Genomic DNA, 17,454 nt, shown 5'->3' on the forward strand with positions numbered 1-17,454 from the left:
GAGCCCAGCAGGTCGAGGCTGTAGTGGCCGGGAGCATGCCACTGCACTCCAGTCTGGGTGATGGAGTGAGACTCCAACTCAAAAAAAAAATTATTTTATTTTTTTATTGTAGAGAGAACCCCTGGACTCAGGCAATCGTCTTGCCTCCGCCTCCTTAGATATTGGGATTACAGGCATGAGCCATTGCACTGGGCTATTATTTTTAGAGACGGGGTCTTGCTATGTTGCCCAGGCTGGTCACAAACTCCTGGGCTCAAGCAATACTCCTGCCTTAGCCTCCCAAGTAGCGGGACTACAGGTGTGTGCCATCGCATCCAGGTCGGACAAGTATTATTTTTCTTCTTCACTTTTCCTCAAAAATGCCTTTCCTGCCCCTGCACATAGACTGCCCCCCTGACTTGGCCCCTCTGGTCCATTTTCATCCACCCCAAGCCTGGTTTTAAATCCCACCTCTCCCAACTCTTAGGACATCCTGAACCCTTCTTGGAACATAACTAATGACCACTCAGCTGGCCTATCAGGTCCCAAGTACAGAAGCCAGGGTCCCCCAGCATGGACTGCACAGGCCTGGGCACACCCCTAAGCAGAAACAACCTCTGTAGGCAGCTGCTGGGGAGAACTGGTCCTGCCACCTGTATTCTCCTTCCCCAGATTTGCAAAAGGTCCAACACTCCACTATTAAGAGCCTCCGCTTTGGGAAGATAAAGGAGAAAACACAAAGTGTGCCTTCAAGGTAACAATTAGAGACCTGTCAATGACACATTGCCCGGGGAACCAGGTGCTGCATTAGAAGAGAGATGGGGTCTCACTAGAGCCGGTGTTTGATGAAAAGCAGAGTGGGGTGGGATTTGGCGGGGAGTGGGGGAGAGAGGCAAAGTCTGGGGTGTGGAGGGAGAAGCTGGTTAGAGCAGAAGTGGGAAGTCCCACCCCTCAAGCCACAAGAGTCCCCTGGGGTGGCTGGTCCCTGGGACAGCTCCTTGGGCAGGCCAGTTCTGCAGTGGTCCCAGGCTCTTGGCAGACTTCTTTTCTGGCTGCCAGAGCCCCTTTCTTGCTCCCTGCGTCCCCAAGGGCCAGGATGGACCCAGGGCAGGCCTGACCACATCATGTGCCTGGAACACAAGTGGCCGAAAGCTGAGCTGGCACCGCAGTCACTTCGACCAACACAGGCTGTGTCTTCGCGGCTGCTGACATTCCATCAGTATGAGTGGCTGGAGCGGAATTTCTCGACCTGACCACATCCTTTCTGGACTGGGGCAAGTGCTCCAACAGCTCCAGAAACTCTCGGGCCGGATCCTTCACTCCCGGATCCTGGGAGGTTCCAGATGAGCTGCTGAGATTTCCTGGGTCTGATAGTGCAGCTGCCAGTGGGATCTTCCTCCACAAAGCGCCCAGCCTGACTGTCCACGCCTTCAGCCCAAACGCCTCTGCGTGGCCTCCGCCCTCCATTCCTGCCACCCTCCCTGTGACCTTGGATGCTCGTGCACTGATCACATGGGTATTAGCAGCTCCCTGGACCTCGGGACAGGCTCCTAGACTCACTGTGCTTTGGAGACTTGCCCTTCCCCCTCCAACATCGGGCCAGCTCCTCGCCAGATGTCACCCTCTGACTTTCTCTGTGTGTGCCCTTGGGGGCTGCACACACTCCCCCCCAGGGCTGCCTTCACTATGTCAGGATGTGGTTATCGGCATCCCTGCTGGCTTGCCTCTAATTCACTGCTAAACTCTCCCCTGCTTGCAACAGGGATTAGCAAGCAACTCCACTCCCTCTGAGGGCACAACTCAGCTGCTCTTCTAAGAAGCATGCCCCTCCTCCCATCCCACCCACGGGAATGGGTGGCTGCTGTCCCCCCACCCACACGCTCTTGGCCCAGTTCTTCAGAAAGCCTCAGGGAGTCCTGGAGTGCCGTCATGGCTGGTGGGCCATATTTTGGGTCCCTCACAACCAGGGGGAGACAGAGCTGAGGCCAAAGCCCCATCAGAATGCTGTGCTTCCTGGGAGAGGATATTGCTCCCCAGGACAGAGTGGGCAAGTTTGGGCTCCTCTCACTTTGCTTACCTGCCTTATATACTGAATGAGTCTAAAACATCGCTTGATTAAAGGATTCTGATGCTTAAAAAAAAACAAAACTATTTCCGACGGTTGCAGTAGCTCACGTCTGTAATCCCAGCATTCTGGGAGGCAGAGACAAGATAATTGACTGAGTCCAGGGGTTCGGGACCAGCCTGGGTAACTTGGTGAGACCTCATCTCTACAATAAATCAAAAAAATTGGCTGGGCGTGGTGGTATGCACCTATAGTCCCAGTTACTCAAGAGGCTGAGCTGGAAGAATTGCCTGAGTCCAGCAGGTCAAGGATGCTGTAGCAGTGAGCATGCTACTGCACTCCAACCTGGGGGACAGTGAGACTCCAGCTCAAGCCCCCCCAAAAAAACCCCCAAAACGGTTTCAATCCCATAGCTCCAGTTCTCCTCCAAAAAGCCCCTACATGACCACCCTGTCAGTCTCTGAACGTCTGGCACTGTGTTCAGTTCGCACTTAATTTCATTTTACACACATATATATATATATATTCGGGGCTCAGGACATGCCACCCCAAAATATATGACTGCAGGAAACCAGAATATGCCACCCCAAAATATACTTTGGCATATTTTGAGCTGGTTATTCCGAGAAACTGCAGGCACAGGAGTAGCTCTGAAAAGCTGCCCTTTTGTAAAAGAAAGATCCATTTCTAAGAGAAATCTACATGAGTAAAGGTCTCTAACAGGAAGAGGGCTGCTCCTGCCAGCTTTCCTCACCGGAGCCACTTCTATCTGCATAGCAAGGCGACCTTTATTCACCATACATTTCTGTCGCTTGCTAGCTTGCCCTCCCACAACCTGTCTCCCTTACCACCAACCGCCCCCCACCCACAGCCCCGCAGCCCGAATCCCCACTCCTTCCCATAGCTCAGGAAGTCATTAAGTTCCAGTCATATGGTCCTTCTTGGAATCTCATTTTGTGGGACTCCCATGCACAGGTATGGTTAAATATGGTTTTCCTCCTGTTCATTTGTTTTATGTCCATTTAATCTGCAGCCCAGCCGAGGAACCCAGAAGTGTGGAAGGAAGGCATTCTCCCCTTCCCTACTTTATTTATGGAATCTTTTTTGCTAGCCAAGCATAAGAGCTTAATGATAAAGATAAACTCATCAGGCGCTTTTAAAAGTCAGGCATTCTAGAAACAGTCGGCGGCCAGTCCTGCCTACAGATGGTCAAGCCACCATTTATCTTTTCCTGTGCCCCAGCATGCGTCCCCGTCTGGACAGCAAGTACCCACAGGACAGGGCCCCACCTCCCGTCCTGGGCGCCTGGCACAGTACTGAGCACGTGGCGTCTGCTTCGTCCTCAAGTCCGTCACTTGATCCCTCAGAGCTGTGATGTACACCGGACTCACACAGCTGACAAGCAAAGTGCCGGCCAATACCATTTCAAACCGTACAGGCGCAAAGTTCTACTCCACATTGACAGCAGGACCTGGGGCGGGACGGTGGACTCGGGTAATGCATACAGGTCTGACTCCTTCCACCTGGGGGGCTCGTATCCCAGGGGACAGTCACCAGGCAAAACCAAAGTATAACTGACAAGCGTCTCTAAGGCAGGAATGCCTGAATGCTAGAATCTAGCAGCCTTTCATTTTCCGGGCACTCTGACAAAAGCCATTCCAGGGGAGCAATGGCCACAGCACTGTCCTCAAACCCTGTGTGGTGATGTCACTCAGAGTGAACAAACACTGGCCCAGGAGTCAGAAACCTGAGCCGAAGTCCCGGCTGGGTTGTCACCCAGCTGAGCATGCTGCAGGTTCCACACCTGAAAATAGGAGTGAAGTCACCTGCTCCATGGGATGCCTGCCAGGTTGCATTGTGATGACCATGGGCAGCAGATGCGGCCAGCTCTCCAGCACACGGGGAAGGGGCTTCCGCCCTGCAAGCGCAGGCCTGCTAGACCCCGAGAGGCAGGCGTCCGGGCCAGGTGCCTCTGGAGGTCCCCAGAAAGGCCCTGAGCCTCCCGGCCTGGTCAGTTACACTCCTTACCATCAGGACCTACATGTGTGCCCTGGTCCTGGTAGGGAGCCCCATTGTGGAGAGAAGCCCCCCTCTAAGCATGCACACTCTCCTGAGGATGCTGCCAGAGCCTTCGGCAGCCGTTCTGGTCAAGGGCAGAGATGTGCCACCTCCTGCATCACCCAATCCCAAGACCCAGCACCCAGGGGCACAGACAGGAGTTCAGCTGACCTGACAGAACCACCCCCTGCAGAATCATAAGACATCTCAGCTCATGGGGCCTGTCTGGGCCAGCCCTGCTCCTGTGGAGGAAGATAGAAACCAGTGAGGTTGGCAACTCTGTTCCCTGCTATATAATGGCTGTGCCACAGGCCACCAGCTTTGCTGTCTCCCCAACTGTTCCAGCCTGGGGCTGATGACAGAGGCTCCCAGGAGGATGCTGGCTTCTGCCTCTTCTCTCTCCCTTTCTTCCTGGCCGAGCCTGGCCTGAAATCCTGGGCAGGCTCAGAACTGCTAATTATTCCTCAAAAGGATTAAGACTTGGAGTTGTTCCCACTGGAGGCAAAGACAAACAATTTTTCTTCTCACTGCTATAAAGAGAAAAGATCTTATCGCGCGCCCCCTCAGACCTGAGTGAGTATGGCTTTTCCAAAAACTTTTTGCTAAAAAAAGAATTATTTCATACACAGGGGATATTTTTGTGATGCCTCTAACTAAACCAGCACTGTCCTGGGGTCAGAGGTCATCATGTTCATTCCCTTACCTGGGGGCTCCCATCCTCCGCTCCTCCCAACTGTGTCCCCTCGCTGGTGGGGGATATAGGCAGAGCGGAGCTGCAGGGAAGACACAGTCACATGGGCAGCAAGCTCGATGGATTCACATTTTTACTTCTGTGTTCCTGGAAGCAGCACCTGCCATGGACACTTAAACGCTGTGTGTACCCAAGGGAGCCACCTCTGGCCCCTGGCTCACTCCCTGTCAAAAGGGAGAACCCGTGTTGAAACACAGCCTTTGGCATCAGATAATGCAGGTATACTACCAGGCTCTGCTGCTCACTAGACTTGCCTTAACCTCTCTGATCCTGCCTATTCATCTGCAAAGCAGGACGGTCCTAGTATTGCCCAGGAAGACTGGTGGGAGGACTAAGGGACACGGAGCCTGTGCCTGGCACACAGTGACCCCTCAAGAAAGATGAGCTGCCATACTCTCAGACAGTTTTGCTGTTCTCAAGCCTGTCTTCCTCTGAGATTCTGCCTTCCTCTGGGCAGGGTCCAGGCCTCCTTTATCTTTGTATGCCCAGTGCCTGCCCTAGGATGATCACTCAACACATCTTTGCTGAAGAACGAAGAGGGGAGTTGAGTCACAAGGACTCACCAAGGCCTGGACAGCTGTGGGTGTTCCCAGGATCCCCAAGGCCATGAAGCTGCAGGGCATCCTCTGGAACTCTCCATTCTTCCTGGTCCTACTAGTCCCCTGTGTGTTGGCCCACCCAGCCCTGGCGGCCCCTGCTGATCCTGATGGCTCCTCGCCCTCCTGAGCGCCTTCCATGGCAGGGTGGGAGATGGCCGCAGGTGTGGTGGAGGGGGGCGTTCTCTCTTTAAAGGACAGTAATTAGTAATTCCCACTGATGGCTGTGCAGGGCTGTTTTAATGAAGAGTTCTATTTTTACAGAAAACACATAATTGAGTGAAAAAGCAGGCTAGTCTCTGAGTCAGGCGGCCACGCCTCTGGAAAGTCTAACTCCTCAGCCAGAGCCTGCTGCACCCAGCATGGGACGGGCAGGAAATGGGGCCCCTCCAGGCCGCACAGAGTCAGACTCAGTGGTGACCAGCAGAGTCCAGGTTTGATGACCCAAGTGTCCTTTCTTGTAGCCGTGTGAGCTTGGGCATGTCACTTTAACTGCTCAGAGCCTCAGTTTCTTATCTGTAAAATGGGAATGTCAGTGTCTATTTGCCTTGAGGATTGCTGTGTGAAAACAATGGCCCAGCTGGGGCTGGCACTTCATAAAGGGTTCAGTGCATGTCACCCAACCTCTCATTTTTATTTACCTAGACCCTAGGAGATGCAGGTGCCTCCTTAGCTCTTCAGTGCCTTTCCTCATCTGTAAAATGGGAATGAATCCCTCCTAGGATTGGTGACAGGGAACAGTGCCCACCAGAGGGGTGCAGGGTGCACAGCTGCTGTTATTATTATTGAAACTCTTGGGGTTCAAGCACCCTGGGGTTGTCCTGCCGATCAGCTGACATGGGTTTTGGCCCCTGCTCTGCCACACCTCAGCGACTTGACCTTTTTTGTCATTGTTTAAGTCTCACTCTGTTGCCCAGGCTCACGGCTACCACAGCCTCAACCTGCTGGGCTCAGGCGATACTTCTGCCTCAGCCTTCCAAGTAGCTGGAACTTACAGGAGTGTGCCACCATGTCCCGCTAATTTTTTGATTTATTGTAGAGACGAGGTCTCGCCAAGTTGCCGATGATGGTCTTGAACCCCTGGACTCAGGTAAGGCTCTCGCCACCCCCAAAATGCTGGGATTACAGGCTTGAGATATCATCTAACTTCCTTCAACTTTAAAATAGGAGTGTGCGCCTTTGGGAGGCTGAGGTGAGTGGATTGCCAGGTTCGAGACCCGCCTGGTCAACTTGGCGAGACATCATCTCTACAATAAATCAAAATGAGCCGGGTGTGGTAGCGCGTGCCTGTAGTCCCAGCTACTCGGAAGGCTGAGGCGGAAGGATCGCCAGAGCCCAGCAGGTCGAGGCTGTGGTGCCCAGGAGCGTGCCACTGCACTCCAGTCTGGGTGACAGAGTGAGACTCCAACTCAAAAAAACAATAAATAAAAAAAATAAATAAAATAAAATAGAAGTGTGGTAAAGACCAGAAAATAAAACAAATCACACCAAAACAACAACACAGGGCAAGGAAGGTAAGAGCCCTCCATGACTGTGAGATGCCTAAGTGTTCCCTTCCTTCCAGAGAACAAAACAGCTCCCACATTCTGCATGTCCACTGGCATGGGTACCCAGTGGGGTGGGGGTTCCCTATCATCCCTATCAGGCTGAAGAGAGGCCAGTCTCTGCCCCAGAGGGGTTTCCAAACTCAAACAATAATATCTCCAAGGCAATTAGGAAACCACAAAATAAAAGAATCAGGCTGTCAATGGAGTGGTTCAGCTTTGAAGTGCAGGGATTTCAAGGGCAAAGTACAAAGAAGACATGGGGAGGACTAGTAGGATTTGGATGTCAAGGAGTTCAGGTGAGTGCCCTGCAGGGCTGAGAGAGCAGGGACAAAGGCCTGGAGTAGGTGGGAGCGTGTGGGGGTGGGGAGATCAACCTGAACCAGCACACCCTCTCTGAGCTGAAGCCAGTCGGCCCCTCAGCCCATCCAGAAGTAATCACCCTAACCTTGACCTGAGCTACACAGGTCTCCCGGACTCCAAATTCTGTAGCTCTGGAAAAGACCCCACCAGGGCAATTAGCTAATGAAATTCACATATGCTCTGTGAGGATGTGATTTTTAAAGAGACTTGGACAGGAATGGCCTCCCTCAAAAGAGGAGGCCACAGTCAGTCTCAGTTTTATTACCTTCCCAGAGACTAATCCCAACATGGAAGGTACCCTTTGGGGCAGCTCCTCCTAACCCAGTTATTTTTCCTTGGGTCTGGAGGATTACATTGACACATGTCCTCTCACCTTTTTTTTTTTTTTTTTTGACTTAGGTTCTCACCCTGTTGTCCAGGCTGGAGTGCAGTGGCATGATCATGGGTCACTGCAGCCTCAACTTCCGGGGCTCAGGAAATCCTTCTGCTTAGCCTCCTGAATGGTTGGGGCTACAAATATGCACGCAACAGCATGCCCAGATAACTTTTCGTCGAGAGGAGGTCTCGCTATTTTGCCCAGGCTGGTCTCAAACTCTTGAGCTCAAGTAATCCTCCCGCCTTGCCTCGGCCTCCCCAAGTGCTGGGATTCAAGTTCATGGGGGATCTTCCACCTCTTAATGGATTCATTGAATGTCATTTGACTTTAAAGCTTTAAAAATCAACAGCCAGAAAGCTCCTGCTTCCTGGAGTGAGCTCTCCTTGAAGACCGCTCCACCTGGTGAACAGTCGTTCTCCTTGCCCCGTCCCCCCAGCTGCCTGCAGCCACAGGCTCATTTGTACCCACAGGCATGCCCTTGGCTGGCTTCTGTGGGGCAAGGCTCTCTTATCTGTGTTCTGGGCACTGATGACTGACACAACTTCAGCCTTGGCTTACCTCACTATACAGCCACCTCCAGTTACCTGGACTCTCCAGACATGAATTCATGACCTTGAAAGACTTAAATGTAAGTGGCACAGAGCCTTCTCTTAACTGGGTTGGAAGAAGGCCCTTAGGTAGAAGAACAAAGGTAGGTCCCAGCCCGATGTGAGACACAAGAAGCAAACGCCTAGGCCTCTCTACCAGTGAGTGAGCAGACCCTCAGGGATCTGAAGACCTCCCACTACAGAGGGAGGCCTGCTTCCTGGGCCTGGGCCTCCTCCCAGAGGCTTCTAGAAGGACTTTTTCTCTGGGCTGGACCAACCCTCTACAGGGACCAACTCATGTGCCCCAGGCTACAGTGCCTCAGTTGTTTAAGCAGGGAAATCACCCAATGCGTATCAAGAAGCAAAGGTCAGCAGGGCTCGGTGGCTCAGCCTGTAATCCCAGTGCTTTGGGAGGCTGAGGTGAGTGGATTGCCTGAGCCCGCGGGTTTGAGACCCGCCTGGGCAACTTGGCGAGACATCTATACAATGTCAAAAATTAGCCGGGCGTGGCAGCTCACGCCTGTAGTTCCAGCTACTTGGAAGGTTGAGGCGGAAGGATCGCCCAGCAGGTCAAGGCTGCGGTGGCCGAGAGTGGCCACTGCATTCCAGTCTGGGTGACAGAGCAAGACTCCAACTCAAAAAAAAAAGAAGCAAAGGTCGAAGACCACCTTTGAAGACAAATGAAGAATTCCTTTCGGAAAAACTCACAAATACCTGGGCTCCTTCCTCCTTCCTTTCCTTCCTCTCTTCCCTAAACCCATGACCCCACAATGGGAATGCAAGCAGACCCCTAACTGGAGACTGAAGACCACAACTCACAACCTCTACATGTTGCCCAGAGCGAGATCACAGAGCTTCTCACTGGACAGGCATTGAAGGGAAATGCTGACTGTCAACCCAGCTTAGCTGATGAGGAACTGACCTTTAGGGACATACCCAAAGCGGCCAGCGATTATGACAGGCTTAACACTTCCCTTGGCCACATGGCCTGGGAGCTCACCCCCACCCCGTGGCTGGTGTCCTCCTCAGGGGCTGTGGCAGCCAAATGTGTTCAATGAACCCAGCAGAGTGATAAACTATGTTTGTGTTAATACCTTTGATTCCAACCCCCCTCGCTGGGGGGTTGGTATTCTAGGCATCCTTTTGATGTACCACAAGTCCTTAATAAGAACAACTAAATGAACACACTGAGTTGAAGTCAGAAATATTCACAGAAGCCCGGGGACTTTGACCCCTTCTGCTCAGTGCTGGGCACCACTAGAAATATGTCACACATGCAACCTGAAAAAAAAGGTGAGGCAGGCCAGGTAGATCATAGAGGTGCCCTTGAGGTACAACTTTGGCTCCAGTTGGATTCGGCCAAGGTATGGTCCCAGCTAACGCCTAGTTATCAACACAAACATTTTCCAAAACAGTCCAGGTTTCCTGGGGCAGACGGCCCCGCACAGTTCCATTTGTTTACTCATGCGTGCTCTGGCTTGTCGAGAGGGCCATATTGTTCCTTGGCTGGGGAGGGACTCCAACAAACCCCCCACCAGGTCTTTCTAAGTCCCCCAGGACCAATGCTGGGCCAGCAGAAACTCCCAAGAGGGCCTACCCTGACGGACGGGGGGCCCAGGGGGTGGGAGGCGGTGGCCTTGCCCACTGTGGAGAGGGGAAGGGGAAATCATTCGCTTCTCTGCCGACCTATGCACGGCCTGGGGTTTCAAAACCAGTCTGGCCGACTGCCAGGCCCGGGGCGGGAACGGTGACTGACAGGCCGGTTATTGGAAAGCTCCCATCATTAGCCTAGGAACTTTGTTTGGTTACTATGGTGATCTTCACTACAAGCAGCCTGACTAAAGCCCAAGGAATTTGTTACCTAAAACCATGGCCCCATGGAGCCCGTGGCTTCAGGAAGGACGCTTATCAGTGGCCTGTTCCCCTTGACCCTGTATTCCCGCCCCTCCCTGGCCAGGCCTCCCAGCTGCCTCCCATGCCCAAAATGAGAAGAAAGGACCATAAAAGCCACTCCAAGCTCGCACGGGACTCTCACATGCCGTGGCTTGGCCCAGGCAAGGAGCTGCTGTTCCCAGAGGCCCCCTGCAGGCCTGGCTGTCTGGTCATCTGGCCTGGGACAGCCCGGCCAGCACATGTGTCCAGGGCTTAGTCAGAAGCCCACAGGATTTCAAGAAGCTGCTCGGGGTGTCTGGTTCCCACTGTGCGAGGTTCACACTGTCCCTGCAAGGGCCATCCGCCTCTGCCTCATCACGTTTCTGCCTCTTTAAACCCGAGCTCCACGGACTGAAGGTCAGCCCACAGCATGGAAATCAAGATCCTCTTCCCTTTGCTTTCTAATCCCTGAATTCAGAAGGTTTTTTAAAAGTTCAACTCTGCAAAAGCTGGATTTTTCTCTGGGAATCTAGAGATGTCGTACGGGAAGGGTGACCTCTTGTGCGGCCAAGGGACTTCAAAACCTCCCAGAGCATCTTGGCCTGCCTCTGTCAGGGCCTGGCCTCAGCCTCCCTCCTCCACCTCCTGGACTGCTGCTCTGGGGCCCAGGTTATAGCCTGCTGTCATCTGCAGCAGCCTCTGCTTCCCCTCCATGCCGCCACCTCACATATGGCTGTCCATGGGCTGCATGACTCTCTCTTGCCTGAGTCTCATAATGGATGTTGCGAGCAGAGAAAGATGGGGTAGATGTTGTCAGTCTCCTGGCAGATGAGGAAACTGAGGCAAGGAGAGGAGAGCAAGTTGTTGTAGGTGGCACACATCAGGGACCTCCTTGTGGCTCTCACACAAGGACCAGCTCACACGGGGTCCATCTACCCACTGGCCACCTCCCCTGTGGCAGGCCTCCCCAGAGCAGTGACACAGACAAAGCCTACACCCAATGGTGCCCACCAGTTTCTTCTATCAGGGAGGCAGCCCTGGGATCCCATGCCCTGATGGCTTCTTTAGAAAGGAAACACTTCGAACAGGCCTTAGACTCTGGGACAACCCTCCGTGAGGTGCCTTTAAGTGTCCCCTAGGATACAGACCTTGCTGGGGACAACGAGGTCAGGGTGAAGGGGGTTTGGCTTTTGTTGTTTTGCTGCAGCTATTTACTGGACTGGTTGTTTAATGAACTGCCTTGGCAACAGCTGGAGCCACACACGGCTTGTCCCCAATGCAGGGAGCAGCTGGGAAGCAGGGCGCAGTGTCAATCGAAGAGCAATGACATTTTTCAGCGATCCCTGACCCGTAATGGACTCAATGACATTTCCTGCTAATCCATGGGTTTCTGTTCTCTGAGATTTCATCTGTGGGGAACAGTATTGGCTTATTTGCAAAGAGATAGTGGTCATACTGCCAGAGCTGGGTGGTAGAAGGATTCCCCAGCCCCCTACCCTAGCTATATCTATATACATGGAGAGAGAGAGAGAAAAGGAGACAGAGAGAGAAGGGGGAGAAAGAGCAAGAGAGTGAGAGCGAGAGAGCAAGAGAGAGGGAGAGAGAGAGAGAGAAAAGGAGAGAGATAGGGACAGAGAGAGAGGGAACGGGAGTCAGGGCAGGGGGGAGAGAGAGAGAGAGAGAGAGAGAGAGCGAGAGAGAACACTAGCGCTTAAAACAACAGCTTTTTTCTCCCACGGCTCTGGGCTAGAGCCCTGTATTTTTTCCACTTGGTTGTGCAGCCTTCTGGGGCCAGCTCAGATCACAGCAGAGGCCAGGACTCTGGTCCTGGAGGTGAGGGGCTAAGGTGGCTGAGCGAGCACGGACAACCTGCTGCTGCTTCCTCTACCCCTCTGGCTCCTGGAGGGGCAGACTTGGAAAAGTGGGATGGGACATGCAGAATTCCCCACACTCCACACACAATGCTCTACAGTGACAGGGAACAGATAGCCCGGGGAAGATCTGAGACAGGGCACAGCCATCCTCCTGCCCACAGACGAACAGCACAATCTGCACGAAGATCTTTGACCTTTTGGGGGCTCAGGCCCCCTCGGAGAATCTGCTGAATGCCGTCTCCATGGATACATGCATGCACAAAATGTCACAGTTCAGGTCCAGGGGTTCTTGGAAGCCCAGATGACCACCCATAGGCTTCCTGGGGGAGTCACCAACCTCAAGGCAACACCCCCCCCCAAGGCACCATCAGTGAATGGAGAGCTCCTGGTGAAGGAGTAAGCACTGGAGTGCAGGTGGGAGGGGGGAGCAGGTGAGGAAGGCATGTGGGGGACAGGGCAGGGAGGAGGACGGCTTTCCAGCCCAGCCAAGAGCCCAAGAAGATGGAGGCTGAAGGGAGGCAGGAGGCACCCCAGGGTGAGTCTAGGAAGCTGAGCGGGACCTGGAGTGTGTACCTCACGCCCTGGACAGACCCCATTCCCTGCCCCCACCTCAGAGAGCTCGGGTTGTGGATTTTAGAAAAGGGAGTTGACCTCCCACACCAGGCTAGGGGCGGTGCTTTGGCCTGGCAGAAAGCAGCAGCTCAGGAGGTGGGAAGAGACGCTGAGCAGGGGGACTCCAGGTGCTGGAGAGGAAAGGCCTCCTTGGCTAGAGCCAGGCCAAGGGGGGCCCGAGACAGCAGATGCAAACCCCCTCCTCTGCTCCATCAGAACAGTGCTGCCCTCACCCACTTTGCACTGTCTCCACGTTCAATTTCATTTGGGAAAACGACTAGCTGACAAAATGAGTCTGATGTCGAGCTGAGGGGGTTCCCTGTTTCTTCTGTGATACACACTCAGGCCCAGAGTAGTCGAGCCGCCCCTTCCCTCACCCGAGGATTCTTAGCCTTTTGGCTTGACTGTTTCTCCCAGTATCACCTGCCCCTGGGTGGAGGAGGGCAGAAATAAAAGATGATCCCCCGGTTTCCGCCCACAGCAGCGCACTCTCTTGCCTCCGTCGTACAGCATGGCTTCGTTCCCAGTGTCCTTGGTGGGTGACAGAAGTCCTCTGTATATAGGTGGGAGTGGAAGGCCTAGTCCTGCCCCACCCACTACCACCTGAGCCAAGTGCAACTCTGAAAGAGGGACGTCTGGCAGATGCAGGATAAGGGGGCCGTGAAGGAACAGGACCACTCTGGAGGAAGATAACCCTTGTCCCCAACTGCCGGCAAACAGGAGGCAGGGGGATGACTCCCTTGGCCTCAGCCAGCTCAACCCTTGTTAGAATCCCTTCCCTGGCTGGCTGCCTGGGGCTACGATTCAGTCACACAAGTTGGGGTTCTCCTCAGGCTCAAGCCGAGCCCAGGGCAGGTGGAAGCAGCCCATGCACGTGTGTTCAAGCACGGTCCCTCTTGGGGTCCATGAAGCCCCCACCCTGTGGAGGCAAGAAGCAGCACAGGCGCCCCCACCTGGCACCTCCTGGCTCAGAACACCTGGCCGTCCACTGACCCTCGCCACCAAGGAGTGTGTGCATATAGTGGGTGCTTTGTGTGTCGGCTGGTACATGGCAGGGCAGGTGTGCATGGACACTTGTGGCAGTGGCCGACCCTCCCCGCGACCTGGAGTATATCCCCAGGGACTCACTTGAAGTTCTCAGGGTGCTCGGTGATGGCCATGTTGACGACGTCCAGGGCGTGCTGGTGGTGCTTCTGGGCAGAGAAGAGCAATGCCAGCAGGTGGAGGGCATGGGCATCATCCCTGCACACTTTCAGGGCTTCCTGCAGCTGCTCCATGGCACTGGAGATCTGCCGAAAGAACCCGCCGGCTTAGTGCCTTTCCCTGGGCACACGCTGCCCTGGGACTTGGGTGCCGGGTGCCAGGCAGGGAGGGTGCCCAGGTTCCACTCAAGAGAGGCACAGGCAGCTGGGGCAGGGAGGCTGCTGTGGGAAAACACATCCAGCTGGGCATGGTGGCTCACACCTGTAATCCCAGTGATTTGGGAGGTGGAGGTGAGAGGATTGCCTAAGTCCAGGGGTTCGAGATCACCCTGGGCAGCTTAGCAAGACCTGAGCTCTACATTAAATCAAAAAAATTAGCCGGGCATGGTGGTGTGCACCTGTGGTTCCAGTTACTTGGAAGGCTGAGGCGAGAAGGATCGCCTGAGCCCAGCAGGTTGAGGCTGTGGTGGCCATGAGCATGCCACTGCACTCCAGTCTGGGTAACAGAGTGAGATAATGACTCAAAAAAAAAGAAAAAGAAAAAGAAAACACATCCCCAGACAGCCTGGCAAGGAGGGGTCTGCTGTCCCTTCAGGAACAAGGGAGCAGGTTGACACGCAGCATGAAGGACTGGGGCAGATGCTGGGAAGCACTTCCCAAAGGGGAGAAATAGGAGTTGCAGAGAGAGGCAGTCATGAGCAGAAACGCTTTCCTGAACCTCTGCTATTAAGGTCAGGAGAGTCCTGCCCTCAAGAAAGAGGTGACAAAAAGGAGGTGCTCCAGGCAGAGGGTGCAGCTTGCCCACATGCCAGGAGGCATGAAGAGGTGGGTGCCTGGAAGACAGGGAACCGGGCCTCTGACACGTACCACAGGGTCCTGCCCAGATTCTCATCTTGTGTTTGCCTTCAATTCAATACATAATTATTAAGCCTGATTCTACACAAAAGAGGTGAGACCGAACAGGGAGGAGGAGGCCAGATCACATGGGGTCAGGAGAGCCTCCCCTGGAGGGTCTGGACGTGTTTGTGGCCTCTAGAAAGCTTTCCTTCTGTGTGGTGGAGTTCATGGCCATGGGTGGAGACCAGAGACCACTGTGGGTTCCGAGTTTCACTAGCTTGGGTTTGCTGCCTCCTTTCTTGGAGGCCCGGGCTGATCTGACAGCCCAAGCAGGGAGCCCAGGAGGGACGGGTGCAGCGGGGAAGGGCACCTCCTACTGCTTTCACCAACACCTGCCAGCCTTGCAGGGTTGGACTCTGGCGCCCTACCGTATCTGGCCTCTGAGGGCACTGGCAATTTGCAGTTGTGGCCAAGGCCCCACCTGCAAGTGGTATCAGGATAACCGGGTCTATCAACTCCCCATTGTGTCCTACAAGGAGACTGTTTCAGGGCTGAGACCACACACTGGCCTGCTGCCTGCCACCATGCCAGGAAGTGTCCCCACCCATTCCTGGAGTCAGGGGAGGATGTGGAGATTTCAAGGAGCTCCCCTTCCTGAAAAGACCATTCTTAGCACAACACCCCCCAGGAGGGGTCCCAAGGCTGCCTCGAATGCAAGAGACACTGATGGCCCTTTCCTCTCCTCTGGTTCCCCCTCTTAGCATCTCCACCTACCTACTGTTCAGTGGGTGCTTACTCAGCGGGAGGTCACTACTCTCAGAGAGAAAAGCTCCCCACACCATGTGCCCTGGCCTGCACACCCCAGCAGGGTCTGGGAAAAGTTTCCACACACTTTAGGAGTAAAAAGAATTCTGGCAGTCATCAATGTAAACACTCTTCTTCAAAAGAGGCTGGCCAGGCCTGATGACTGCAGTAGCTCCTTACACAGTCCTGTGTGACCTACCAGAGGCCCTCTGTGCCCATTTAGGTAGTCACCTCACCTTCCACCGCATATACCCAGAGCCTTCGGCCTGTGCACCCTGCTTGGCACCCCCGCACCGTGCCCCGCCTGGCAGCACCGGGCTGCTGCCAGCCTTCTGAACGAACAGATCCTGTCTGTTCTGGCCAGGGGGGGTTCTGGATTTGTGAATTCACAAGAGCTGGGTTCTAGAGTCACTGCTGCTCACTAGCCTTTGTCCGGTGCTCCCACCTCTCTGAATTCAGTTTCCTTATCTGCAAAGCAGGCATATGCTTTACCGCAGAAGGGTTCCAAGAGCTTGCTTAAAGGGGAAGGAAAATGTTGTTCCTTCCATGATTTCAAACAGTTGCGCCCTGAGAAGCCCAGCAGAGCAGGCGCTCCCAGATGGGGGTCTTGACTCCAGGCCAGTACTTCTCCGTGGGGCCTCATAGGCTCCTAAGCCTCTGCTGTGTGAGTAAGAGTCCTGGCTTTCAAGCCTGTCTCAGGTCAAGACCCGTTTCTCTTCACTCTGTGGGTTGCAGGGTATGGTGGGGCCTAGCTAACCATCTCCTCCTTTTCCCCTGATTCCTAGAGTCTCCAACCTGGCCCGGTTCCCCAGGATGCACGGGGCTCCTCTCCCACACACACGGCGGCTTCATCAAGCAGCGCCCTCAGCTTGAGGCTCTGCACCCTGCAAAATGGCGCCATCTCCTCCCTGGCCTCTCCTCAGTCATCGGGCCCTTGGCAGGTTGCAGGCTGTGACCCGGTATGGAAAGAGTGAGGGTTGGGAGAGAAACGTGCCACAGGCTGCAGGCCTGGTCCTGGGACAAACACTCCACCAGCTACACGCCCAGGGCTGACTGACGAGGCCCCCTCCTCGGAACCTGTACACGCGGTGATGGGGAAAGACCAACTGATGTGTGGCTGACAGGTAAATGCCCCTGCCTGCTTCAAGGCTCTGGGGCCAGGTCTGGGCACTGCTCCTAGTTCTGCCACATCCTAGCTGGCACCTGAGGGCAAAGAGGACTCATCCCTCTGAGCTATGGAACGAGGGTAATGGTCAGACCTATTTCAGTGGCGATATGGATGAGACACTGTAGAAAAATGTCTCACAGAGCACCAGGGTAACAACCACTTGAAAGCATTTTAAGCCCCCAAGCTCAGGCAGCGATGGATAAGATAAGATTCTTCCTCCTTGCCTTGGGGCACCTGTTCCCTCATGCCTCGGGCCTGGGAGTTGTGGGAGCTCCTGTGACTCTATCCATGCCACGGCTCCATCCCCTCTGGACTCTGATGAGTCTCTTTTTTTTCAGCCTTGCTCCTTACCAAACCTCAGACATCAGCCCCCCATGCTCGTGGGGCCCTGGATCCGCAGTCTGCCTGGCCTCTGGTCTGGTCTCTAGCTTGGTTTCTGTGCAGCCTGTGGGCACTAGTGCCAGGCTCTGAGTTCTCCCAGGGGGACCTTACTTGGTGGACAGGTCAAGGAGAGGATGAGGAGGAAGCTGAGTGTGGCTACCGGCTTGGCCTGCCTGTGCCTCCCTGGGGGTGCTCCAGCCCTGATGATTTTGCCTGGGTAGGCCCCATTGTCCTGGAGGAAATATCCAAATGCAAAGCTGTCACTGCTCTGGGCAAGATGGTCCAGCCAAGGGGCCTCAGAAACTCTAGGACACTAGAGTCCATTCAGGATATCCTCAACTCCCTGAGGTTGCCAGGACCTGAGGTCATCTCCAAGGAGACTGGG

General features: G+C 54.4%; 1 protein-coding gene across 2 annotated transcripts in view; it reads right to left on the bottom strand.

The window, feature by feature from the left end:
- The window catches only part of TTC7A (tetratricopeptide repeat domain 7A), a 123,662-nt gene that overhangs the window by 27,281 nt on the left and 78,927 nt on the right, over nt 1–17,454 (bottom strand). For both annotated transcript variants that reach the window (XM_008050585.2, XM_021708860.1), the window contains one exon: nt 13,806–13,966. In XM_008050585.2, the coding sequence (XP_008048776.1) occupies nt 13,806–13,966 (161 nt within the window). The remainder of the gene's footprint in view (nt 1–13,805; nt 13,967–17,454) is intronic.

Source organism: Carlito syrichta, unplaced genomic scaffold (assembly GCF_000164805.1).
Source record: "Carlito syrichta isolate Samal-C Ts95f unplaced genomic scaffold, Tarsius_syrichta-2.0.1 Scaffold153201, whole genome shotgun sequence".
In the NCBI taxonomy this organism is placed as follows: Eukaryota; Metazoa; Chordata; class Mammalia; order Primates; family Tarsiidae; genus Carlito; species Carlito syrichta.